The sequence below is a fragment of the Diplodia corticola genome (assembly GCF_001883845.1).
Source record: "Diplodia corticola strain CBS 112549 chromosome Unknown scaffold25, whole genome shotgun sequence".
In the NCBI taxonomy this organism is placed as follows: domain Eukaryota; kingdom Fungi; phylum Ascomycota; class Dothideomycetes; order Botryosphaeriales; family Botryosphaeriaceae; genus Diplodia; species Diplodia corticola.
The window spans coordinates 92,954-118,474 of NW_017971504.1; the positions used below are offsets into that span (position 1 = coordinate 92,954).

General features: G+C 56.2%; 9 protein-coding genes across 9 annotated transcripts; 4 read left to right on the top strand and 5 right to left on the bottom strand.

Annotated features, from left to right (window-relative positions):
* Positions 1–75: 75 nt before the first annotated feature.
* Positions 76–1,753, bottom strand: BKCO1_2500030 (fmn-dependent dehydrogenase family protein; the record flags this gene model as incomplete). The annotated part of the gene is made up of 6 exons (XM_020273278.1): positions 76–560; positions 710–777; positions 866–1,143; positions 1,199–1,321; positions 1,417–1,535; positions 1,606–1,753. 6 exons carry the CDS (start codon positions 1,751–1,753, stop codon positions 76–78), a joined length of 1,221 nt encoding a protein of 406 aa, XP_020130315.1.
* A 1,158-nt stretch (positions 1,754–2,911) lies between these two features.
* BKCO1_2500031 (tryptophan 2-monooxygenase) lies at positions 2,912–4,900 on the top strand (the record flags this gene model as incomplete). Its single annotated transcript, XM_020273279.1, has 1 exon — positions 2,912–4,900. One exon carries the CDS (start codon positions 2,912–2,914, stop codon positions 4,898–4,900), a length of 1,989 nt encoding a protein of 662 aa, XP_020130314.1.
* A 507-nt stretch (positions 4,901–5,407) lies between these two features.
* Positions 5,408–6,820, bottom strand: BKCO1_2500032 (secretory lipase; the record flags this gene model as incomplete). The annotated part of the gene is made up of 1 exon (XM_020273280.1): positions 5,408–6,820. One exon carries the CDS (start codon positions 6,818–6,820, stop codon positions 5,408–5,410), a length of 1,413 nt encoding a protein of 470 aa, XP_020130313.1.
* A 1,325-nt stretch (positions 6,821–8,145) lies between these two features.
* BKCO1_2500033 (rta1 domain protein) lies at positions 8,146–9,205 on the top strand (the record flags this gene model as incomplete). Its single annotated transcript, XM_020273281.1, has 3 exons — positions 8,146–8,332; positions 8,407–8,499; positions 8,568–9,205. The coding sequence occupies 3 exons, from the start codon at positions 8,146–8,148 to the stop codon at positions 9,203–9,205; spliced, it is 918 nt and encodes a 305-aa protein (XP_020130312.1).
* Positions 9,206–9,348: 143 nt separating this feature from the next.
* BKCO1_2500034 (het-domain-containing protein) lies at positions 9,349–11,377 on the bottom strand (the record flags this gene model as incomplete). Its single annotated transcript, XM_020273282.1, has 2 exons — positions 9,349–9,752; positions 9,802–11,377. 2 exons carry the CDS (start codon positions 11,375–11,377, stop codon positions 9,349–9,351), a joined length of 1,980 nt encoding a protein of 659 aa, XP_020130446.1.
* Positions 11,378–12,676: 1,299 nt separating this feature from the next.
* BKCO1_2500035 (uncharacterized protein) lies at positions 12,677–14,272 on the top strand (the record flags this gene model as incomplete). The annotated part of the gene is made up of 3 exons (XM_020273283.1): positions 12,677–13,583; positions 13,639–14,137; positions 14,221–14,272. 3 exons carry the CDS (start codon positions 12,677–12,679, stop codon positions 14,270–14,272), a joined length of 1,458 nt encoding a protein of 485 aa, XP_020130445.1.
* A 508-nt stretch (positions 14,273–14,780) lies between these two features.
* On the bottom strand, positions 14,781–16,451 carry BKCO1_2500036 (trichothecene 3-o-acetyltransferase protein; the record flags this gene model as incomplete). The annotated part of the gene is made up of 1 exon (XM_020273284.1): positions 14,781–16,451. The coding sequence occupies one exon, from the start codon at positions 16,449–16,451 to the stop codon at positions 14,781–14,783; it is 1,671 nt and encodes a 556-aa protein (XP_020130317.1).
* A 2,728-nt stretch (positions 16,452–19,179) lies between these two features.
* Positions 19,180–23,538, bottom strand: BKCO1_2500037 (pre-mrna splicing factor; the record flags this gene model as incomplete). Its single annotated transcript, XM_020273285.1, has 3 exons — positions 19,180–22,690; positions 22,775–22,868; positions 22,932–23,538. 3 exons carry the CDS (start codon positions 23,536–23,538, stop codon positions 19,180–19,182), a joined length of 4,212 nt encoding a protein of 1,403 aa, XP_020130316.1.
* A 604-nt stretch (positions 23,539–24,142) lies between these two features.
* Positions 24,143–25,205, top strand: BKCO1_2500038 (mitochondrial large ribosomal subunit; the record flags this gene model as incomplete). Its single annotated transcript, XM_020273286.1, has 2 exons — positions 24,143–25,004; positions 25,066–25,205. 2 exons carry the CDS (start codon positions 24,143–24,145, stop codon positions 25,203–25,205), a joined length of 1,002 nt encoding a protein of 333 aa, XP_020130311.1.
* Positions 25,206–25,521: the final 316 nt, after the last annotated feature.

Consider the following 25,521-nt stretch of genomic DNA (forward strand, 5'->3'; position numbering starts at 1 on the left):
AATGACATAACCCCTCCTCTCCTCCCCCCCCCAATCAATCCTGATCCCAAAATTCCCCCATCAAGACCCCACCACCTAACCTCCCCCCTCGCCCTCCCTCTCCCTCAACCTCGCCAACCCCCCCTCCACCGCCGCCGCCATCGCCGCATCCTCATCCCAATCCCCCTCCCGCCCCTTCAACACAACCAGCCGACCTGGCGGCCGCACCCTCCCCCCCTTCTCCCCGCCACCTCCCCACCCCCCACCACTCTTTCTCCCCATCCCCATCCCCTTCCCCCTCTCCCTCCTCTCCTCCCTCCTCCCCTCCCTCAACATCTCCCTCACCACCGCGTACTTATCCCCACCACCACCATCATCATTTCCCGCAGCAGACCCAGCCGCAGCAGCCGCAGCAGCACCGTGCCCGGCAGCAGCACCATCGACAGCACTAGCCATGAGCCGCTCCTGCCGCCGCGCCGTCTTGAGGACGAACAGGAGGGGCATGGCCTTCGCGGCGTGCGACGCCAGCAGCGCGGTGGTGGGGCCGACGAGGGCGAGGAGCGCGAAGGGCGTGGCCGAGTCTGTTGGGTGGTGGTGGTTTTTGCGGGTTAGTTGGGGGGGGTCGTTGTGATGGCTGGGACCTGGGTGTAGTTGAGGAGGGGGCGGAGGATGAGGCGGGGAGGGGAGGAGGGGGGAGGGGAGGAGAGGCGGAGGGGCGAATACGGCTTACATGTGAGGTCGTCGAGGTCGGTCAGGGCGGGGACGTAGGTGATTTGGATGGCGGTGGAGGCGACGTGGCTGTGGTGGGGCGGGGCCCGAAGCGGTGGGGCGTGGTGGTTAGTCGGTCGGTTTGGATGAGAGAGAGAGAGGGGCGAGTCGTACGCACCTGAATGCGACGACGTTGAAGAGCCCGGTGATGCCTTTGCCCACCCATCCCACGTCCGGCCCCTGCCGTCGCCCCATCGCCGACGCCACGGCGAAGCACGTCAGCACCGAATCCGCCGCCATGCTCACGCCTAGAAATGCGTACCATGGGGCCATCAGCTCCGAGGTGTAGCAGGCTGCTTGTGCGGCGGTGCGGTCGCGCGACCAGTAGGTGGGGACGGGCGTGCATTGGAAGAGGAGGAGGAAGAAGAAGAGGATGCTGATGGCGGTGGAGATGATCTGTGGGGATGAGGATGAGTGCGCTTGGGGGAGGAGGGCGCAGGGATGGGCTGACCAGGTTGATTGAGACGAGGCGCCGTTTCGAGGGGAAGGCTTTGCGGGAGATGGAGGCGAGGCCGACGGAGGTGCGGCTGGAGGCAGCGGCGAGGATGTGGAAGAGGGTGGTGAGATACCAGACCTGTGTGGACATGGTCAGTTGCGTGGAGAGGATCGTGCATGGAACGGTAGGGGGATGTGAAAGCTGCTGAAATGATACATGTGCTTGGGACGTACTCTCAGGGCTTCGGTGACGTTGCCGTTGTGTGTTGGTGGTGAGTCGAGGTAGTGGAAGTCTTGGTCCAGATCTGCCAGGTGCGCACCGAACCCATTCAGGCATGCGACGATCTGGCATACTATGTAAGCAAGCCAGAATAGCTGTTATTGCGTCAGTAATGCACAGGCATGCAGGTGCGCGGGGTTTACTTGCATCTGCAAGCGCAATGATCAGATCGCTGGCTGACATGCGCTTCTCAATCCTCATCTTTGCATAGCCGTGGACCAATATCATCGGGAGAACGAGAGCAAGAGCAAGACACACGAAGATAAGCACAACCCATCTTCTGTCCTCCATCGTGCCCTTGGTGATGCGAAAGAAGGGCCGACATCCTTTGCATTCCCGAACGCAGGGACGAGCTAAGCTTTGTACTATGGATGGATTACCCCTGTTTGAGACGGCAGTGCTTTTGTGGGATTTAGTAAATTGGCGACACCTGGGAAGAGAACGGGATGCCTTTCTGATACGTCCCTCGCAACTACGCGCGTTGTGTCCCGCGCTCCCCGTGTCGCATCCTTTGTGGTGGGAAAAAGCAAAAGCAAATGTTTACGCGGCAGGTCCGCACTCATGCGAGGTGTCACTTTGCGGAGGACACTACCACGAATGCCATCTCCGAATAGCTGCAACGCCGTGTAACCGTCTTCTGCTTATCAAAGGTGGACTCGGACAATATTCTACAAAGGTGCATCGGATTATCGCAAAATGAGCTAGTGCTAATGTCGCGACACTGTCTTATTTATCTGATCATTCATTAAGCGAACTATGATCTATCATTTGTTACTAGTTCTCCAAACCGAAAAATTTGTTGTTTTTCTCCGGTATCCGCAGTAGTGCCAATCCTATAGGATCTATGATAGTTGATTATTGGACAACAGTGGCATTCGTGGTGATGCGGGGTCAAAAGCATGCATGCAAACGGTATCCCTCTCCACGCATCCCCGCATTCGACGTTATACAACCCGTGTTCAAGTTTATAAGGGGGCAATGACGTTCAATGATATAACCTCTACCAGAGTACGCACACGTGCCTCGCGGCGTATTTTCTAGTACGCAGGAAGATCTAGCCAATTATAGCCTTAGAAATAACACACCGCTGCAGGTGCCCTCCATCAAGCATGTGTCACCCCGCTCTCCACCCTGTCTTGAAGAGCCTATTACGCAGCTTTGATGTAACCACACCGCTTGCAAGGGAATGCAGACCGCCTGCAGATTTCTATCAAAACATACAAATGTTTCCCAAACTGTCGAAGTGTGTGCGCTTTCACTGACTCAACTTCATCTTCTCCGACAATCTCTAGAACACATAACTTCCCACAGCTGGTAAGGAATAGCCTCTCCTCTCCAGATACATCATCTAAACATTGACCAATTACAGTCCTCCTTCCAAGAGTGTTCCAGCCCAGTGCTCTTGCCTAACAGCTCATCCGAACGCTCTATTTCTTGCGCTGCGTCGTCATGCCGCACATTCCGAACCTTCGAAGCTATGAGAAAAAGACACCACATGGAATCCCGAAGCTCATCATTGGACCACCCAGAACGGATAGCACCGACTCCACCGAGAGAGGTTCCGTGTCGGTCAAGCCCCAGGGATACCTTGACAATCCCAGCGTGATCTACTCACAATGGAATCAAAATGCCGGCGGGATTGAAAAACGTCTGGGCTCCTTTGATTCGCCTCCCAAGGTCTGTTTGATTGGTGGAGGAATCTCCAACGTGGTGACCGCCTTCGAGCTTGTCAAGGCCGGTGCAGACGTCACACTACTCGAAGCTACGGGAAAAGTGGGCGGTCGCTTGAAGTCCCTCGCCATGCCGGACTCGAGTGACACCAATAATGTAGCCGAGATGGGCGCCATGCGCTTCCCGCCCTCAGAAGACTTACTGTACTATTATGCCGAGCAAAACGGGTTCACGTTTCTGCCTGACTTTCCAGACCCAGGGGTCAAGCCGACGGTCATCTCGTATCAGAAATCCCAATACCTCTGGACGAACCCCAAACAACCACCACCAGGCTTTGAGACCGTGTACGGCGGTTGGAATGAATTCATCTCCAAGGGTGTTACCGAACACAAAGGCACCGAACACGTGCTGATGCCCTCCCACCAATTGCAGGAAATGCTCAAGTCGCCCGAACTCTCGCAGCGGCGCGCAGTAATTCCTCACTGGCAGAAGTATCTGGAAGTGTTTGCCCACGACAGCTTCTACCAAGGATTGCAGAAGATATTCGGCAAAAAGCACCAATGGGACGTTCCGAACGGCAATGTGTGGACCCAGGATGATTTCTCACGCTTTGCAGCGCTCGGCGTAGGAAGTGGAGGCTTTGGCCCCATGTTCCCCATCTCATTCAACACGATATTCCGCATGATTCCGAATGGCCTTGAAACAGAGCAACAGGTCTTCGCCAAGGCGCAAGACAGCGGACCCCCGAGCCCAGCCGGCATTCAAGATCTGGCAGCAACAATTCTCCAGAAAACCATTGATCTCGAGCGCAAGTTCACGTTCAAACCCAACACTACTGGGGATGTCGTCAACTTGAAGGGCGATCCGTCTAGTGGAGTAACGCATATGACAGTCGACGTCAGCGAGGCTCCGACCAACGGCGGGTCTGCAGCGACCAACACATACAATCTGGTCATCGTGGGCACCACGACACGCGCAATGGACGTCAACATGTCCATCTCGAACCTCGACCCAGAAGACCAACCTTACTTCTCAAACAGCGTATGCGAGGCGATAAACGACATACACATGGCCTCCTCATCCAAGCTGTTCATCCGGACCGCAAAATTCTGGGAGCGCGACCCCCCCGACCCCAACTTCCCACGGCTCATCCTCTCCGACACCAAGCTCCCCCAACTATACACGCTCGACTACGGCAACCGCGACTACGGCATGGTCCTCGTCACATACGCGTGGGAGGACCTCTCCACCAAGATCTCCGCCCAAACCGACCCCATGGCGCTTCTCGCCGTCCTGAAGAAACAGGCCGCAAGCATCATGAAGCACACCCACTACCCAGCGTGGGCGAGCAACCTCGTCCCCGTCAACAGCGGCGACGACGGGTTCCTCGTGCACTGGCAGCTCGATCCGCAGATGGAAGGCGCCTTCGCGCTGGGCTACCCCGGCCAGGATGGCTTGACGCACCGCATGTTCTTTGACTTCACCAAGCTGGTGACGGGCAAGGAGGCGCTGGCGCCCGTTTTGCTGGGTGGTGACTCGATCAGCTTCACGGGCGGCTGGATCGAGGGCGGGTTGCAGTGCGCTATGAATAACGTTTCGGCTGTCCTCAAGGCGTATGGGACTCTTGAGCCGAGGGCGGCGAAGTTCGCGCCTGTCAATTTGATGAGGAGTGAGGACTATGGTTATAAGGAGCCGAGAGGGGGTGCTCGTGGGGCGGTCAGGGATACGAAGGGTGGGGGTGGGAAGGTGGATGAGTTTGTAAGGTAGTCTCGGCCGAGTAAGAGTCTGATAGACGCTGGGTGTTACGCTCATAGAGGCTTAAGGGTGCTTGAGCTCTTAGTATCGGCAGGCGGATAGCCTCACTTGACGATGATGCTCGGGAAAAACTACTAACCAATAGTATATCTGCCTGTTGCAACTCATTGCGATTATAACTATTCCGTGGCGTTGTTGTTTTCTACTGTCGATATAAAAGGGCTTGTTGACGATGGTATGATGTCGTGGTGGACAAGTACATTTGTTGACTCAGGGTTTAGCGTGCCAGTTGAGGGTCTCATTGTACAGCCAGGGATGACATGTGACAACATGTGGCGTGACATGGAGCAATTGCTTGATCAAACCTACTTCGGCTAGCGAGTCGTACATTGTCAAATAGCCTCATGCAAAAGAGATATTGTAACTTCAAATGATTAAATTGCAAGTATGAGCTTCAGCAGCACTTTCATCTACTCAAACCATCAATGCGTTTCTGTCAGTTTCTTGTCCCGGACAACTTTAGAGGCCCAACCCCGTGATATCGAGCTCTGGTGCTGCTCTGACAAATTCGTAATCGAACGGCTTCTTCGTAATCTTCTTGCAACTCCCAGAGGTCGCCTTACCAGCGAAGCGCTCATCGATCCACCTCAGCCACTCCGGCGCCGCTGCCTCCAACACACCGGAATGATCCTGCTTAGGATAGAGCAGCATCTTGATCTCGTTTCCATACCCACACGCAGCATTGAAAGCGCTGATGGTCAGCGGCGCCGGAACAGCCGTGTCATTGAGGCCCTGAACAATGAGAATCGGCCTCTTCGACCTCCCACCATTCGCCGGCGCGCTCATCTCCTGCCACCGCTTCAAGATCGACATGTCCTCGGCCGACCACGCCCTCGCAGGCGCCACAATCTCCTCGGCGGGCAGATCCAGCGTCAAGCCCGCCGTGCCCGCCGCGCACGTCTGCGCGCGATCAGCAAGGCCAAGCCGCGTCCTCATGACCTTGCCAAAAATGCTGTAGCCGAACTTGGGGAAAACGCGCTTCGCCGACACGGCCGCCAGCGGCGCCAGCCCCACGAGCGAGTATCGGTGGAAATCCGGCCTCGTCATCACCTGCGACGTGAAGTACATCCAGAAGTCGTACACCTTGGTCGCGGGGCTGACGGCGACGGTCCCGATGTAGTTCGCAGCCTCGCATGAGCCGCTGCCATGCTCGGCCGCGAGCTTCTCGATGTCCTCGCCGAGCTTCCACGCCGCGCCGCCGCCTTGCGAGTGCCCGACCGAGAGCCATTCTTTCGACAGGACGTCGCCGAAGGCTTGGCGCGCCGCCGTCACCGAGTGGAAGACGTCGGCGGCGTGCGCGTTGAGGGTGAGGTATTTGTGCTCGGTGCCGTTGACGCCTAGGCCGGCGTAGTCGGTGGCGACGACGGCGTAGCCCCGCTTGCTGAGGGCGCTCCAGCTGTCGGCGTACTCGAAGAGGTTGGGGCTGTTGGATACCGCGCAGCCGGGGTAGATGCCGATGGTGCCGTGGGCGAAGGCGATCATCGGGAAGGCTCCGGATTTTGGGAGGGAGAAGGGCATCGCGATGTAGCCGGAAACGGGGACCGGGGAGCCGTCGAGGTCCTGGGATGTGTATTGGATCTTGTAGACGGATACGCCGGAGATGGATGTCATGGTTGTCGGGTCCACGGGCTTCAGCTTCAGGAGATCGCCGGGCTTGGATCCGGCGAACTTTTTGCCGACATTGTAGAAGCTCTGGTCGAAGTCGGCTCCCGTGATCTCGAGGTCGGCCTTGTTTGTCTGTTCAAGGATTTCGTAACACTCTTTTCCGCACAAGAACTTTCCGGCTGTTGTACGGGAGACATCGAAATTGGAGCCCTGCGCTGATAGGACTTGCGCGGGATAGAAGAGTAGGGGGAGTAGGAGGCCATACATGATTGCGATAGAGCTATTAGACTTGTACTTCTTTCGCTGGGGGGATGGGCTGAGATTTATACATCATCCTAGGATCACTTCAATGACGCCAATCATCCCCGTCGCGTACCGGAATGTAGTATTTTTCCCAGGCGGGGAAGGCACCTCTAGACGACTAGTAGAGTAAAAGCCTGTTCACGGCCGCGGATGTGAGGTGGATATCGCTGTTGGTTCAGCGTATGTGACTAAGGGATGCGCTAGTTAACCCTGCTGGAGACCTTTCATGCCCCATGTCTAAAGAATGTGTTGCCCGCGCCTGTAAATTCTCTATCAAGTGTAGCGCCTGAATTTCCAGCTCCGATACCTGTCGATCCAACATCGCCAGCAACGGAATGCCCGCTATCCCTATCCGCACGCAGTAACGCTCTCACCAACAAAAGCATGATTTTTAAAGATAAATCTTATTCAAAGCTCAAATATGCAGCTTGCTTTATAAAATGCCAAAGAATCTGCTTCGAAGCTAATTCTCATACCACAAGTGACTGCTGATAAAGATTGGCAAGAGGTTCACGGAGATGAGCCGAAGTGATGGAAAGTATAGGAGTCCCGAAAAGCTTGCTAGTCTGAATAAGGAAATCTATCCGTAAGTGAAGATCACCGGATAACTCAACCCATTTTAAGTCAAGTGCTTGCTCGCGTCGTGATGACTTAAGCCTTGATGGACCGCATCAAGGGGGGTCGGAGCTCGGCCGTTCACGCGGTCCGGCAAGCTTCCATGTGCTCTAGCCCTAAGCCCTACCATCTTTGCGCAGCGTCTCGATGCTTCATATGGAATAGTTCGTACCTATGAATAACTAACACACTAAATCATTATCCCACTATGATTATACTCGCAAACCCTTTTGGCATATTTGAGTGAGCGGAAAGGAACAGAAGGGGATCTGTACGAACAATATGACTAGTTCGGCACTCGAAGCAGTACTGCCGGGACACATCACCGTGGTGCGGTTTCGAGAATCATCAAAATGTCGCAATTAGCGTGAAACGTTGCTGACGTTGCTGACGTTGACAATACTGATTTGGCCGGTCGGGAATTTGCGAGTACCATGTTTGCATCCGTCCCATTGCCTCAGTGGCTTGCTCGTGGTCAAGATTTTTGACATACACCAAAGAAATGACATAAGTCAAGAGACGCTCTACGGATCTCCGCTAGGCAAGTCGGTGAAATACTTCCGCGCACTTCCGCCAGATCCCTTTTATACTCTGTACTACGTTCCGTATTTCTCTTGTCATCGCTGAGATGTATTCTTCATCGCAATAGCAAATATCTCCAAGGACCACAAACCATGGACGTCGACACAACAGGCTGCGTACCATACCAGCCAGGCGTTGAAACCAACTACGGATACGTCCCGTCAAAAGCAGCCGGCATAACCTTCATAACTCTGTTCAGCCTCTCGACACTCCTGCACCTAAGCCAAACGATTCGAAGCCGACAGTGGTGGACACTCCTCTTCGCCATCGGCGGACTGAGTAAGCAACCCACCCACAAACCACCCACCCACCCCGTCCATCCATCCACTAACAACCCCCCGTCTCCCCCACAGCCGAAGTAATCGGCTGGACCGGCCGCACCTGGTCTGCCCTCTGCCCCTACAACACCGCCGCCTTCCTGATGCAAATCACCACCCTCATCATCGGTGCGCCCTACCCCCCACCCCCCTCCCACCACAACCACCCTCAACCAACCCACCCCACCCCCCCGCAGCCCCCACCTTCTGGACCGCCGCCCTCTACCTCCTCCTCGGCACGCTCACCTCCCTCCCGCGCGCGCCGCCCTCCCCCCTCCGCCCACACACCTACCTCGCCCTCTTCCTCTCCGCCGACCTCGTCTCCCTCCTCCTGCAGGCCATCGGCGGCGGCATGGCCAGCGTCGCCGCGGCCGCCCTGCCGCCCGGCGACACCGCGCCGGGGACGCGCATCATGGTGGGGGGGATATTGTTCCAGCTGGCTGCGATGACGGTGTTTGTGGGGTTGATCGTGGCGTTCGTGGTGCGGGGGAGGGGTAGGAGGCTGGGCGGAAGGGTGCGGTGCGGGGTGGGGGCGATGGCGGGGTGTGCGGGGTTGGTGTATGTGAGGTGTGTGTATCGGGCGGTGGAGCTGCTGGGGGGGTGGGAGGGGTGGGTGGCGACGCATGAGGTGTGGTTTTTGGCGTTGGATGGGGGGGTGATGGTGGGGGCGGTGGGCGTGTTTAATTCGGTGCATCCGGGGGTGTTTCTTGGTGGCGGGGCGAGGGGGGAGGAGAAGGGGGAGGGTGGAGGTGGGCGGGTGGAGTCTTGGGCGGCGGGGGTGGGGGATGATGGCGAGGAGAAGGAGGGAGATAGTAGGCCTGGCACGGCTGTTTGAAGGGTAGCTGGGTTTCGTGGCGGGTAAGCGGGGTTGACTTTGTGCTATCTGATGTATTCGTTTGAGCTCGAGGATGGGTCGACTTTGGTGTTGGGCGTTTGAAGGTGGGACGAGTAATGGAAGATTCTAAAAAGTAAAGCAGCCTACTTCAATGCAACGTTTCTAACCACTCGCTTTGCTTCAGCCCACTTTGTCATCACAACTTCTCCAATGCCAATCCGGTACGAGTACCCTTCCTCATCAGTCCAGACGAGCATGACGTTGACGACTGGGTACGGATACGAAGCCCTGCCATTGCAGTCAAGGAATGACCACTCCTGCCTCCTCATTTCCGTGGGGCTATCACATAAACGAGCCGGGGAGCATACCCATGTCGCCACAGAGAGTGCTAAGAACTCCGCGTCTGTACCGCCATCAAGGACCCCAGGGCCGATCTGGCTCTCTAGTGTGGAAGTGGGCAGATGGTTAATTAATCCAACGGAGTCGCCTCGGTGGTCAAGGATGTTGTAATCTTCTTTTACTCCTTCCGGCGGACGTGAAACCGACACTGCGACACATGAGCCAACATCCGTCACAAGACTGGCTTTACTACTCACCACAACTCACTCTCACGATCTTGAGAACAGCAGTCTGCACCCGACCACATAGTATGCCTGCTTTCCGAATGTCGAGCGAAGCGTATTTATCCAGTTCTGCCTTCTCAAGCGCGTCTTTCGGGAAATCGCGAGGCGAAGGCCATATCCGGGTCGTGATCTCGTTAAGTTTCTCAAATGAAGTTTCGTTGTGATCCAAGTACCCAGGACACGGTTCTTTGAAGAGTCCATTCGCCCACGCGATGGCCAAGCACGTGGCGTCCTTGATGAAGCCTATCCCCGGCCCACCTGGCCATTGACGCTCTGGAATACTCACCTCAACCAAGTCTCTCTCCGCCTCGCTGTATTGCGACCACCGGACCAAGGTTCCGATGAAATCCTGTCCTCCAGCAATGATCTGGCCGTGCATTGAACCCCATGACCAAGTTGGTGCACCCCGGCGCAGTCCAGGCGACACCGCATTCTTATAGGATGGTTTATCGGCCCAGAGAAGTGCCCGATCAAAATTCGCTAAAGGGAGGCCGAATGTAGTGCCGCCGTGGTCGTTGAACAAAGGGTTCAAGATGCCCATGAAGGCGTTGAAGATATCGCGATCATCGCCCAGCGTTCGTTGGGTATATCGAGACAAGTGCTGGTGGTACGACTCCCAGGGTGGTTGGTCGTCAGACTCATCACGCCCTGGGGCATGTAACGCCCCCAGCCATCGAGACACGGGTTCCCTGGCAAGTTTGCTTCCTCTTTTGATGTACTTTCCCTTCCATTTATCGGTGTAGACATCTTCGCGAACAACGACTTCTCCGCACTCGAACCATACTTCTCTGTCCATTATGTACAGCTTCCTACTGGGGAGAATTCCCTCTTGGTACGTCCAACCTCGGGTTGACCATATGTTCGACTCGAGCAGTTCCCACGGCTCCTTGGAAGTTGACTCTGTGAGGCGCAGTCCAAGAAATCTGGACTGATTCTTCTCCGGGCGGTCCAGCGACACTCCGGGAATTGCTTGATCCATACTGCTGCCAGAAGCAACCACCAGCACCGCTTGAGCTGCGGTGTAAATGCTGGCCATCATTCCTATCTGCTCGCTCTTGTCTTCCGCGTCGTCTTGCATGATGCACAGACAATCAGCCCAGAGGTATCGCTCAGAGAGTTCCCTGCACACCACCATCGCATCCGCAATGGTCCGTGGCAAAAGAGTCGGCTGGAGAGATCCGGGTTCTTGAAGGCTTTTGGCGTTAGAGAGCTTTGCTATCAGCTTCGACCGGTCAAGCCCCGAGCCCCAGACGTAGCTCAGCGCCAGGTACCGACAAGGCAGCGTTGGCCGCACTAGTTTGCCCTCATGGACGTCGATGACGCAGAAATTGGGCGACAGGCTCCCTGCTTCCTTGGGGCGGCATTCATCGTGGCTTTGGCGGCACTCGTGGAGCCACGCTGCCGTACGCCTCCAGTCGATTCTCCGAGGAGGGGAGCCGTAGTGGTCTGGCGAAGCACGACTCCCGACCGACGTCGGCGGCAGATCCTCGATGTTGACTTCTATTTGAACCTCCTTGCAGTAATCGTTGTCCAGGAGAACGGTAGCCATCAGAAACCCCGGGTTGTTGGCATCACAGCTACTTAGAATAAACAGCTGGTCCGGGAAGTGCGGCATCAAGGGCGTAGCCAACGCGGCCCAGAACCGACACGAGGGGCAATCCCCGGCTCGCCCAGCCACATCCCTCGTCATCCCGAGAGAGACGAATTTCCAATTTTTCAGTCGCGGAACTGGCTGGTTGTCCCTGTCCGGATCCCTCTCGGCGGGGCAAAGGAACAGGTGCCGCAGTCTCAAGTGTCGGCAAAATGCACATATGCGCTGGTCCTCTGTTGCATGTAGAGCGGCGTCATCACATGGACAAGGGGAGTGGAAAAGCTCCTCGCAGTCCGACCGTGAGAGTTGGTAATCGTCGATGACGTCTGCTCTCACGCTGGCGCAGTGTGTGCAGTTACGAGCCTCCGGGGGGCAGCTGTTGCTGTCGTCGCTTTGGTCGCCAACCATGCTGCCCAAGGCGTCGGGAACGGTCGGGGTTCCAAGAGTGGGTTGTGACTGATTATACGGCTGAATAGGGTGTCCGGCCGCAGACTGACCCAGCTTGTCCGCTTGCAGAGTCGTGGTGATTCTTCAAGACTTTAAAATGTTGTTGAAATATGTTGTGGAGAGAATAGGATTTGGTGAATAGAGCAGCGATGGTGCGAGACCACAAATAACACAGCAAATTTTTGGGACATATTGGCGTAAGCGGGGTAATGGCGAAGCGTTCAGCCCATGACGTAATGCACGCAGCAAATATCATCGCTGATGACCTTTCTTTCGTAGGATGATATGTGAAGATTTATGAGTAGTTCCTCTGTAAGTTTTCTCATGCGCCAGAATATTTCTGGTTTAGCATGATCCACGCGTCTATTTTTACATCACGAAGGGTGTCACGGCGAGGCTGGAGGCTGTCGGAATCGTATCACGGATGCAAGGCTTACACGTTCGGGTGACAATCAGGCAAGATCCCAGCATGCAGCTGTTACACAGCACCAATCTCTTGTTTCATGTAGCACCTGTCAATAATCAACAAAAGAAAATGTACCACGTGCATCAGCCGTATCCGCAGCAATTCAAAGTTCGAGCCCTTGCCATGTAAGACAGCAAGGCTGAAGCTCAGCTCTCTATAAGTAGTACCTCATATCGCGCACACGCCCTTCTGCTCCCGCTGATGTACAGCTCACAAGTATCAGAAATTTTCTCACGCAATCCAGAAGTTCAACCTCCACAGAAACAAAACCATTCAATACTCACTTGTCCTTGAAAACCGAAAGAAGCGTTAACAGATCGTTGGGCCACGTTATCGACCATACAATGGAAGCGCAACAAACAGAGATCCAGCCCAGCGACATTGCTGGAAGCGTGGCGGCGCCGCTGTTACATGATGAAATCTCAACACGGCATTCAAAGTCCACCAATCGATTCTGGACTATTGCGAACGTCCTGGCTTTGGTATGCGTCCTCGCTTCGGTCGCCCTTCCCATTATCCTCTTCGCTCCCGTCTCAGGAAGAATCAAAGCGCTCTATGGTATATGCCGTCCTGATGGCGCTTTCGATTATTTCTTAACCGACCCACAATACTACTCGCGCGGCTTCAGATATTACTTCGTCAGTTTTATCAACCTCTTTTCCCACACCAACATGGTCGCTATAACCATTGTCTTCGGCAAATACAGTTTCGCACAAGCAAAATCGATTGACTTGGCCTGGGACATCGGGGTCGGGCGTATTGGCCAGATGGTTCTGGCCTACGTGTCTTACCTCGTCATCACGCGGACCATGCTACACGCCATGGAAACCACCGCCATTCCTTATCACCTATTCGTTGACCTATCTTTTCTGGATCCATCGTCCATGGCAACACTGTGGAGCATCGTTACCGTCACACCGAAGTCTCAACTGTGGAAAGCTTGGAAAGGGCCTCTTCTTGTTGTCGCCTATATAATAGCCTATCTTACCGCATTTCCAACAATTGTAAGCGCCATGACTGGTTACATCACCACATTTTCTGCTAGAGTCGAGTTTGGGGATGCTTCCGTCGACTACGAGAGCGATGAAATACTCCCAGTGCAATTAAAGATTGGGAATTGCAGTATTTTCAACCAAAGCAATGGCTGCAATATTTATTATCTGCCCGGATCAACGCCGAAAAATGGTTTCTGGGAAATCATCGAAACCGGGGAAACGTTTGACGATACAATTTTCTATGAGCTAGAATCTGGTAATCTTAGATTTCTGGCCCTCCTTGGAAAGCCATTGGCTGATCTCGAGGACAGCATATAACTGCCAACTCGACCCCAACTACTCCAGATCCTGCGGAACGCTGAATATCAGTGATAGCATCCTCAAAATCGACCCACTAGATTCATTGAACATAACGTATTTACCCGGCATATGGGCTTACAACGGAGAGATGTACAACGGTGAGTATATCGAAAAGCATGGTCATTGTCAACCTGAGAAAGAGTACCAGTGGGGGTTTTCATTTCAATTGCTCTTTATATTTTCCATTTTGAACCTGATTTGGGCGGTTTCCTTGTGGTATCTATGGCTTAGCGCTAGGGGCGACTACAATGTCCAGACCAGATATGGAAAGTACCGGGCGGCGGTTGATTTGGTCGGCGTTGCAAAGGAAGCGCTTGGCAATCGAGTGGAAGAGATGTCGAACGCAGAGATTGAGAAAGAGCTCAAATGGAGAAGCACCGGCATCGTCAGATCTGACACTGGAACGCAACGGCTGATTCACTGGGACTGGGCTCGTTTCTATAGGAAAAGGTACAGGCCCCCGTTCAAGACGCGGATGGCTGCCATTGGCGATGGCGTTAAACGCGGCATGGGATACATTAGAACAATACCAGCAAAGATCAGGTTGTGGCGGCGAGGGCTTTGGTCAACACGCCGAGGGCCTAGAGTTGAAGGGAGCGGAATGGTGCTACATGCCCTACAAGCCAGAGAACACCGCTTATCCAGCAGTTCTCGTATGTAGATAGAAAAGCTGATTAGGGAGGACTTCCATGGAAAGAGGGAGCGAACACAAAGCAAGATGAATAGTAACATGTATCGTGAGTGTGATTTTTTAACCACTTGCAACTCTACCACGCCCCCAGTAATTATTTGCCAGCAGTGATGGCAAAAGCCCATGGCGTGTTTCGACCCCAAGTCAAGTGGGTTACTGAACAGTACGGACATCAATACCACCGACATGCACACCCATCAACCATAACAAAAGATGACGGCAAGAACCACTATCATCTCACGTAATTGCCTCCAACCCCCGCAGGCACCGGACCACACACGCCACTCGATCCCCCACCGCAAGAACAACAAAGGGACCACCACCACCACCACCGCCGCCGCCTCCCACCCCACCCCACAAGACCCCAACCCAACCCAACCCAACCAAGCTCGACCCGTCCCATTACCCACCCCTCACCTCCACCCACTCCGCCAACTCCCCATCCCCCCTCAACCTCTCCATACACCCCCTCTCCAACCCCAAATACACCTCCACCCCCTCATCCGCCCCCGCCCCCGTCCCCGCACCCCTCGTCGGATACAAGAAACAATACCCATCAAACACGGCGCTCGCCCACCTCAGCGCCTTCAACCCCCCGAACCCGAAATCCGCCCGCTCGTACGCCCGCAGCACCCGCCACGACGTCGCGATCACGTCCAGCCCCAGCACGACGTCGACGGCCATGTCGACGCTGCCGACGCCGCCGCGCGGGCAGGAAGAGATCCAGCGGAGGGCGCGGGCGAGGAGGGTGGGGTGGCGGTAGTGCGTGATTGTGTGGCGGATGGTGAGGGCGATGGGGCGGAGGGGGGAGGGGGAGGCGGGGCTGGGGGTGGGGGTGGGGTGTAGGAGCTTGTTGAGTGGGAGGGTGGCGCGCGAGAACATGACGCTGTTGCCTGGGTAGGCGGCGGGGACGCCGATGGTGGGGCTGGGAAGGGTGGCCGGGTCGGTGTCGCTGTCGCTGTCGCTGCCGGAGGGGGAGACGGGCGGCGAGGGCGAGGGGACAGCGGCGGTGTTGCTGGTGGTGGTCGTCGTCGTCGGTACGTAAGCGCGGACGTCGATGGCGTTCATGAGGGCGACGGGGCGAGTGTCGTCGGCGAGGGATTCGGGCGTGATGCCGTGCAGGGCCAGGCGCGAGCGGGTGATGCAGCGCCACATCAGCGCCGTCAGGGCGTCGTTCGTGGACACCCAGGAACCATCGTCGTCGTCGTCGTCGTCGTCCGGGATTGCTGCTGCTCCTTTGTTTGGTGGCGTAGTGGAGGAGGCGAGCGCCTTGAGGGCTTTGAGCTTCGACGCCGGCACGTACCAGATCTGGGACGCCATTTGCTCGGGCTCCACGCCTGCTCCTGGCGCAGTACCGTCAGGCATCCATCGCATCGAGGGGACGGCTGGGGTGCGGTAGTCGACGGGTGGAATGGTGGGGTTGGCCATTAGTGGCGTCCGGTCATTCCAGGATGGGTCGAAGGGCGCGGGCGCGGGACCATCGGGATGGAAGATGGACCGCGTGTGCTCGGCCCAGCGCGCGAGGATGTTGTCCATGCCCCGTGCGTCGACGAAGCGGTGGTTGATGGCGAGTCCGATGATCAGACCACCCCGAATTAGGTTCAATTGGACCAATGTGACGGGGATGCCCGACCCGTCTGCGGGTAGTTGGGGGAAAGGCTCAAACCCCGGAGCAAGCAGATCGGTATTCTCCAGCTCACTGACTGGGAAGTGTCGTGAAGCGAGCTCTGCATAGGACGGGTAGTTGGTGCGCCGGAGATCCTTGACGTGGACCGTGAAATGGGTTTGGCTACGGGTGCGCTTGGAGTAACTTTGACCGTTGTCGTCCTCGTGGACGCATCCCGCAAGGAAGCGGTACTCCTTCATGACCCTTTGAAGCCCCGTGCACATGTTCGAGATGATGGTGTCGTCATCCACGGTCCCGTCAAGCGAGTACGTCAAGGTGATGGGGTTGGAAATCTTCCGCATGATCGCATCGAGGATGCTGATGGGATACACCTCCTCCGGTGGGTCCGACGCAAGGTCGGCCACCTGTATCTGGATGGTTCTTGTCGAAGCGCTGCTGTGAGGCATAATGGCGGCTCGTGCTGTCAGTGTGGCAGTACCTTGGAAGGGTGCTTACCGTGGCATTAAATGAAGGTATCTTTATCTTCGCACACGCCAGGCGGGATCGCCCTGCTCTTGCGCGTATGAGAAGCCTCCATCTATGGTGACCGCTGTTTGTACGATAGGGGAAAGTCCTCCATTGAGCCATGGTATTCTGCGCTCGAAAAGGGCCACGATCTCTGAAGTCAGTCCACTTTCTTGGCCCGTGCCCTCATTCCCTCCTCATACCACGATGAAAATCATTCTTCAAGAAGATCTTTGCTTCTGTAGGTAACTGTTCGCTTACTTCTGATATCTCTGAGCCCTGGGCTCTGCAAGGTTTTAGGTGCATCTAGTATGTCAGCCTTGGTGCCTGGTGGTGACGACGCTCCGGCAAAAATTTGAAGCGACCGTTTCAGGGGGCTTGGGCGGAACGTCTTCCCGGATCATCCGCCGCGCCTGTGGCGCCTAAATCATCGATGATCTACAACATAGTACTAGTGGGCTCTCCGGAGCAAATTGGAACTCGTTCCGATAAATCCGAGAAGTTGATCGATGTCGTCTTGGGCGGTTATGGGAAAACGAGCAGACATTTTTGGGATGCTCAAGGGACCATGGAACCCGTCTGAAAGCGCTATTCGGTTGATGACGCGTAGTCACAGCGTTGCTTTGAAGTCAGAAGATTTGCAGTAGACACGTACGATACTTCCAACCAACCAATTACGCCATGAAGTTTGACCAAACTATCTTCCTTAACATCTCGTAGCAAGCCTCCAACTGCTCCGATTGCCATTGAACTTAGTATTCAACCGATTGATGTTGGCCAAACGGACAGCCATGGAGGAGAAGTAGATACGTGCACTGCGGGACTCTGATGTATGTCCACTTCGGGATTAACCCTGCCCCACCTCGAAATTAACTCCCGCCCCGCTCTCACCTGCTGGTGTACTGTGTAAGCACGATATCGAGGCTCTGACGCAAGACACAAGCCTGTTCCTATGGTGATGGTGTAGAACCTCGGCGTTGGCTGTTTCATCGAACAAAATTCGATATTCTTCTTTTAGTGGTATAAATCACCTGCCACCAAGAAGAGTGAGTACTCACAAAACTATCAACGAATTAATACTTGTTGGACTACATCATCAAATGATCGTGATACTCATCATCATTCAACAAGGATCGCGATGATCATGTCATTCAACAAGGGACTCATTCAACAACATGTCGTCATGAACACCTCCCTGGCTAAACGACAACACCTTGTTAAACCTCCCTTTCTTCGCGCGCCTATATAGACCTCATGTAGCAGTAGTATTCAATAATCATCCAGCATTCAGCTTCACTCTCTACAGCCGGCTGTGATCACACCGACCGACAATACTTCATCAAGACGATACATGGTAAGATGTCATCACGATGGCTTGACCTTCGACGGCATTTGGTCACCTCTCCAGCAGGTAGCTAGAGCCCAAACGTGAAGTCTTCATACACCAGTCCAGACAGTCACATCCTTTTAGAGGCCTGGTAGAAAACAACACCTTCCGCACGCACCGAAGGGTGACAAGTTTTTGTCAACCAGCCGAAACACAATAGTGAGAGGAAAAACGAGGGAATCCTCGACTGGCTGCCGCCTCGTTACTCTGCTTGCTATCTGCCTCGGTTCCACTGCCGTCACTCCATACACATCAACATCCACAAGACAAAAACACACATAGCAACCAAAGATACACGACAGATGGGGAGTCTCGAAGCAAACGAACAACCCATCAGACGAGGCCAGTATCGAACACACCGAAAAGCTCGAAACCTGGAATTCAGCCAAATTCTAAAGGAAAACCAGGTGCATCATCGTCGCAAAGAAACTCCACAGCCTCGTACCGGAGATTACACTTCTACACACCATAGCGACGAAAGACGAGTGAGGTGAGAGGAAGCCCTGACAGGAGGAAAACTGCTGCCCCCATGACGTCCAAGAAACATACCAACACGCTGGACAAAAGCACCCCCGTTCGTCCCCCATACCTATCGACATTGACAACACCGACATCAACATCCACAGCGCCGCCGGCATTACAAGTTTCCATCTCTCCCTCCTCCAGGAAACAAGAGTAAGACCATTAAAAGCCTAACACCTACTACCTCCTCCCCTTCGTTCATAAGGAGACAGGTAAAAGTCGAAAGGAAAAAAAAAAGAGAAAAGCCCACCTATTACTGCCCAAAGAGCCCAGACATTCTCCATCCGAAGGCTCAAGGAGAGAGAGAAGCAAACCGACAACCAAGGAAAAAGGAGGAGCGATAGAAAAAAAAAGGTAAAGGGCCTTGTAACACACAATGCACAGGCATTTATCCATTTTTGTACACACTCGACAGTTCTTTAGACGCAACTTCCCCACTGCTCCTTTTTGTGAAGAACCTCGAACGTGGGAATTTAATAAAGAAAAGAGGAAATAAGAGAAAAGAGAAGAAAAAAAGAAAAACAGGGGAAAAAGAGGAAATATAAAAGAAAAGAAGAAAAAGACGCATCGACAGATAGTTTATCCCTAAACACGAAAGTGTAAAGTAACCCTCATCCCAGAAACACCTAGCACGCCGGTCGATATGATTGCTGTGTATGTGGTGAATTTTCCTTTTTGCCCCTTTGATGCAGACAACACGAATAATGTTTCTTTCAAGTCTCCAGTTCAAACCCCAACCAACCTCCACCCCCCATCATCACTCAAGCCTTCGCCCCGCCATCCGGCCCATCGCCACCACCTTCGTCCTTCCCCTCTCCGTCCTTGTCCTTTCCTTTCTCCCTCGACGCCAAGAACATGGCCTTGAACTCCGCATTACTCTTGCTGCCCGAAGCTTCCGCCCCCGTCTCCGGCATCTCGACATCCTTGCCAGCGGCTGATGCCGAGGGGCCCGTGGCCCGTTTGATCCCGAGTCCACCCTTCCCGCCTCTCCGAGCACCCTGCAAGCCTGGCCGGCTGACCCGCGGAGCTGGCTGCATGAGTGCAGGCTTCGAACCTTCCTTCTTCTCGTCCTTCTTCTTGCCCGATGGGCCGCCGCCGCCTATGCGGTCGACCTTCTTCTCGGCCCTTGTCTTCTTCATCTCTGCCACCGTGTCGACGTGGATTTTCCGTCCGGGTTCGATCTCGTAGCCCTCGAGCGCCAGGCTGGCCTTCCCCACGTCTGAGACGTGAGCGAACTCGATGATGGCGCCCTGGTGCTGCGGCATGAGAATGATCTTCTTCAATGCTCCGTGAGACTCAACGATAGAGCGGATGCGTGCATCGTTGACGGTGTCCGGGATGTTCATGAGGGCGATGGTGCGCTCACGGCGGTCGTTCGCGGCTGACGCCGTTCCATTTGTCTCGGCAGAAGCATCTCCAGGAGCAGAGCCGGGTTCAGGGGAGGCCGAGGGTTGGCTGATGACGGTAGTGGCCAGGCGTTTGTTGCCCTTCGGCTCCGAAATGGTAGCGCGGAGGATACGCTGCTTGAAGTCCTTCGCATCCAGGATGTCGGCAGCCTTCTTCGCGTTTTCGGGTGTATCAAATTCCACGAAAGCAACTCCTTTCATCTTTCCACCAATGTTCCTCGGGATACGCACGTTGACGAAACCTTCCAATGCTGATAGAAGATCCTGCACTTCTTGGTCCGTTGCACCATGCTCGATGTTTCCAACAAAGATCTCCCGGCCTTCATATAGAGCTCCGTGGCGCTCTTGTTTGTGAGCAGGATCCGAAATGAGTGCTCGAAGTTTGAGACTCTTTCCCAGCGGCCTGCCGTTCAGAGCCTTCGATGCTCCTTCCGCTTGCTCGGCGCTGGCAAATGTGACGTAACAGAAGCGACGATGGGTGTTGTACTTTAATGACGGAAAGCGCACCGAGACAATCTCACCGTGTTCCTTGAAAAGCTTTCGGATATACACCTCATCGGCCTCGGGAGGATAGTTAGTGACCCACAATGTGCTGCCAGTCCCAAGGGAGATCTGAACGCTTTCGCCTTCGAGAGGCTTTCCGTTGCGGGAGACCGCGAACTGCGCATCTTCCTGCGTCTCGAATTCAACCGTGGCTGCTTGCGTGGAACCATTGGCGTCGGGGATAAGGCTGATGCTGTTAATAATACCGCAGCCGTTGAAGAACTGGCGGACTCTTGTTTGGGTAGCAGAAGACGGGATGTTCCTGACAATGACAGTCGTGTGCTCCCTGTCGCGTTTCAACTGAGCCGCTGCTGACGAAGACGCCTCGAGTTCCATCGGCTCTACGCTTGCCTCCTCCGCTTGCCTGCTCTTCTTCGTGGCCGTCTCCTCGGCAACAGCCTCAAAGTTCCGCTTTCGCTTCCCGTTCGCTGCAGGATCCTCGTAAGCCTCCGCAGGGGCCTCGGTGGTAGCGAGTAACTGCTGTGGGTAAGCTGCTGCAGCTTCAGCAGCTTCTCTCTGTCGTCTGGCCACTACTTCCGCTCTTGCTTTCTTCGACTCGAAGATAGCGACGCGGTACTCTTGAACGTTCTCGTTCTGCTCACAGTGGTTGATGAACATGTCGATGAGTGCCTCTGGCCAATCCATTGTAACGACCTTTGAAAGACCCTGGCGAAGCATGTTAGTAGCTTCCCGGGGTGACTCCAGCGGTTGGTTGTTGTCCTTGTCCCGCATGCACCATTTTGACCAGACGACCATTTCCCAAATGTAGTAGCGGTACCAGAAATCATAGCTGTTCTCCAGGCGGGGAACGAGGGCTCTCCAGCAGTCGCGGGCTGCCTCAGGATTGCCGCTTTGGGTGATGAACTTGATGTTGATCCTCTCCAGGCGATACTGCGGATCACCCTGGAATTCCTTTCCGTATCTCTTCTCGCCAATCTCTTTGACGTGTTCCAGGGCAGATCGGATGCCAACTTCGGCAATGTCGACGTCATCCTCGGAGGAACGAGCATCGAAGGCCTTGCGGCGGAGGAAGCCACACCACGCGATGTAGACCTTGAGAAGCTCTTCCAGACCGCCGACATCCAGCAAGCCGGTCTCGGTGGCGCTGTGCTTGACACTCTCCATCTCGTCGAAAGACCTGCCTTCTGCTTCGAGAGTGAGTAAGCGGTGCGACCAAAGCTCCCCAGACCAAGGACAGTGGCGGGTGCCCCTCTCAAGCACGGGAAGGACCTCGACGCCTGAGCCGGAGTGCTCCATGAGCAGCTCCACATAATTTTGCCATATGGCGGCATCAATGGAGAAGCGAAGGGTGGCACGCTCGAACAAGGCATTGATGAGGTGGAAGCTGAAAACGCCCTTGTTGCGGAGCTCCCATTCTAGATACGCTGAGTAAGCCTCCCACTCGGCATCCTTGTCTGCGGCTTTGACGGCCCTGTCAATCCTCAGCTCATGGTGCTCACGCAACGCAAATTGCTGCTTGGCCTGGCTTGCACGCTTGGTCATGGTCATCATCGTCTCCTCGTACTCGGAATTGAAGTAGCGCGAGATGAAGGTGGAGAACATCTGGAAGGTGTCCTCCCACGTCGCGTGGGGTTTGAGGAGGCGGTCGGTAAAGGCGTTCCGGAGGTGGTGGAGCTTCTGGGGTTCCGGCCGAGCTTCCTGGTCTCTTAGCATGATCTCCATCCAGCGATCCCACACGAGATGGCTGTCGTTCATGTGCCATTGAGTGGCCGGCAGAGCCTGCTCCCAAACGTCCTTCATTGCCTGCCACGAGAAGACTTCCCGGCCCAACATCTTGTCCTCCTCCGTCCAGTCCGCAGGCTCCACGTCGAAGGCAGCCGCCCAGAGCCAGTACATGTAATCACCGTACAAGCGCCAGAGTGTGGAACTGCTGGGCTCTTCCTGAACGGACTTCACGCAAAGCTCCATCAGGCTCACGCGGTCCTCGGTGGAGCGCGCTAGCATCTTCTCGTCGTTTATCCAGGCAACCCAGCTGTCCTCACCTATCGCGAATTTTGCATGCATTGTATGGCGGGCGCGGCGGAGCTCGGAAAGCAGCCCGTAGGAGAAGGGATCGCGGGAGGCGTCCGGCGCGTCGGGGGGGCGGACGTGGTCGCGCAGCCCCTTGGTGAGGAGCTCGACCAGGCGAATGTGCGACGTGTAGTCGTACGAGTTCTCCTTCAGCTTCGCAACCAGGTCGTTGATCTCCTTGTTGTCGGCAGGGGAGAGCGAGTTGGCGTGGAAGACGCGCGGCTGCTCGTGCATGGTGATGTCCTTGGCCGAAGTGGAGGACATGGTGCGGGTGATGTTGTGGACGTTGTAGCTGTGGCGGGGTCAGTAGAGGTTGGCGGGGGAGGGGGGGAGGGGGACAAAGCGCCCGGTGAGGAAAGACGGGAACGCTACTCACCCGACGGAAGGAGCCCGCTGGAAGACCTGTGGCGACCGCAAGCCCTGGCTGCTCTGGCGAGTAGTCTGCTGGTGATGCTGCATCGACGCGAGATCTGCGCGGGTCAGCACTGTTGCCGCCGCAGGCGCGCGCAGCGGATCGCTCGTTCTCGACTCACCTGCCAGCGTATCCATGCCGGGGGTGGAGCCGTGTCGGTGCATGGGCGGCTGCTGCGGGCGCTGCGACGCGGGCGGGGTGCGGGCTTCCGCTATGTGCGCGAGCGGACTCCTGATGTCGCTCGTCGGGGTGCTCGTCGCGCTCAGCATGCCGCGGCCATTGTGCGCCGGCGAGGGACCCGGCGACGGCGCATGCTGCACGTTCTGGTACTGCAGATACGAGTGGGACGCACCGGCGGCCGGCAGCTGGGGCAGCGGGATGTGCTGTGGCGGGGTCGGTTGGTGGTGCGGCGCGTGCTGCTGCTGCTGCAGCTGGTGGTGGTGGTGGGCAAGCTGCTGTTGCTGCTGCTGTTGTTGCTGCTGTTGCTGTTGTTGCTGCTGCTGCTGCTGCTGCTGCGGGTTTTGCTGATGCGGGTGCTGATGCGGTGGCAGCTGGGGCGGCGGCGAGTACTGCTGGACCTGGCTCAGGCCCGACGACTTGCGCGACTTGGCCGGGCGGCCGGGGCGCTGGAGCGGCGACTGCGAGGGCTGGGGGCTGCGCAGCGGCGGCGTCTGCGATTCCTCTTTGGCTGGCGAGTCCTGGGGACTGAGGAGATTTGCGATGTTCATCTTTGCTGGCGTTGAGGACAGGCGCGGTGGTCAGGTCCGGAAGGGGTGCGACATGGCCAGCTCGCCGGCGCGGGGAGGGATTGGAGATGCGTGGTTGTTGTCGTTGGATGATGATGGCTTAGGTCGCGCGCAGACGCCTCTCTGGAGCACTGGCTTGGGCCGAGTGAGGTCAATTGTGGAATCGCGCTAGCTGGGCCACTGCCACACCTGGCCCACTCGTCAGCGGCACACGGCGGGCGCTCACGCGATGCGGCACTCTGCGAAATGGGCTGCACGCGCGGGAAGGATGCGGCTGCCGGAGGTTGCAGCTGGCACGCCCGGGCTGACTGTTGCGCGGTTCCTGGGTCTTGCGAATGGAGATACTTAGGGCGCTCCCGGTAGCCTGGTCTCGCATCACCCGCCGGCCTCAGCAGCGGAAAATCTCTGGCTCAACCTCAGCACACGCGACTCCCACCACCCACCCCAGCCATGAACGTGAGGATGCCCGCGAGACGGCTGGCCCCGCCAGGTGAGCTGCCCATGCCCATGCCCTGCCCGAGCCCAATGCCATGCTCCATGTGGCCCCCCGCCCGCGTCTCCCAATTGCATCAACAGCTTCGCTCCGATGCCGTCGACTCTCCAGCTGACAGCCCTCCCAGCCGTCTCCCTCCCCCTCGCCCCCCGCCGCCCCTTCGTCTCCGACATGTTCAACCGCTTTCGCAAGCGCCAAAAGGACGAAAAGCCCAGAAACGACCCCAACGCGCCGAAGCCCAAGAACCCGCTGCTGGAAAGATACCTCCGCGAAAAGCCCACCGCCCAGGCCTCGGGCCAGCCGCAAGTGAAGCAGGGCTCCCTCTCCTCCGACTCCATCTTCACCGAAGCCGAGCGCGCGCCGACGGCGCCTGCCGCTGCCGCTGCCGCCTCAGCCCCGAAGCGTCACGAAGCCCCCATCACGGAGCTATACCCCGGCCGCGACCCGGCTGCGATGGCGATGGCGCTGCACCCGGACCCGCGGGGCGACGCGCGGTGGGCGCGCAAGATGGTGATTCGGGAGACCAAGTACCGGGGGCGGGTGCAGCGGGCAGTCGCGCTGAAGCGCATCGAGCGCGAGCAGCTGATGCAGTCTGGCCAGATCAAGACGTCGGTCAAGAAGCTGGGCATGCTGGCCCGCCAGATCCAGGACAAGCCCATTGAGGAGGCCATCCTGCAGATGCGCTTCAGCAAGAAGAAGGCCGCCAAGAAGGTGCTCGAGCACCTCGAGTACGCCCGCGACTACGCCGTCGTCTCGCGTGGCATGGGCCTGGGCGAGGCCCAGGGCACCAAGGGCGAGCCGGTGGAAATCGAGTTGAAGGATGGTCGTAGGAAGCTTGTTGAGGATAAGACTGGCATCTACGTCGACCAGGCTTGGGTCGGAAGGGGCACGTACGGCAGGGCGTGGGATGTCAGGGCGAGGGGCAGGGTGAATATTCTGCGGTTACCGACGACGAGTAAGTCACCGAATCAAGGATTCGTCCGTCAAGCGGATTGCAGAAACTGACGTGAATACAGGCATTTCGGTGCTCTTGAAGGAGGAGGCGACGCGCATAAGGCTGTCCGAGGAGAAGCAGCAGAAGCGTGCTAACCGTAAGGTATGGACACAGCTGCCTGACAGGCCAATTCAACAGCAACGCCAGCACCTGCTGTGGTAAATCGTCATTACGACAAGGGCTGATGGCGTACATTTACACGGTCTCCTTGGGTTTATGTCTCCATGTATAACAACACCTGAAACTTTGCAAAACTTCGTGGTATGAATTCAGAACTTTTCCTGCCTTGAAAGGATAGCATTGTTTTTTTGCACGCCCTCTAGATATCACCGGATATCTCGTACAGAAATGATGTGCCCGTCCAAAACGCCAGCGCTATGCAAGAGGTGTTGCCACACTCATTTATCCCGCACACTTATCTTCCACACTCCATGAGACATAGCCCAACCCCACCAGTAAAGAAGAAAACAAGGCCAAG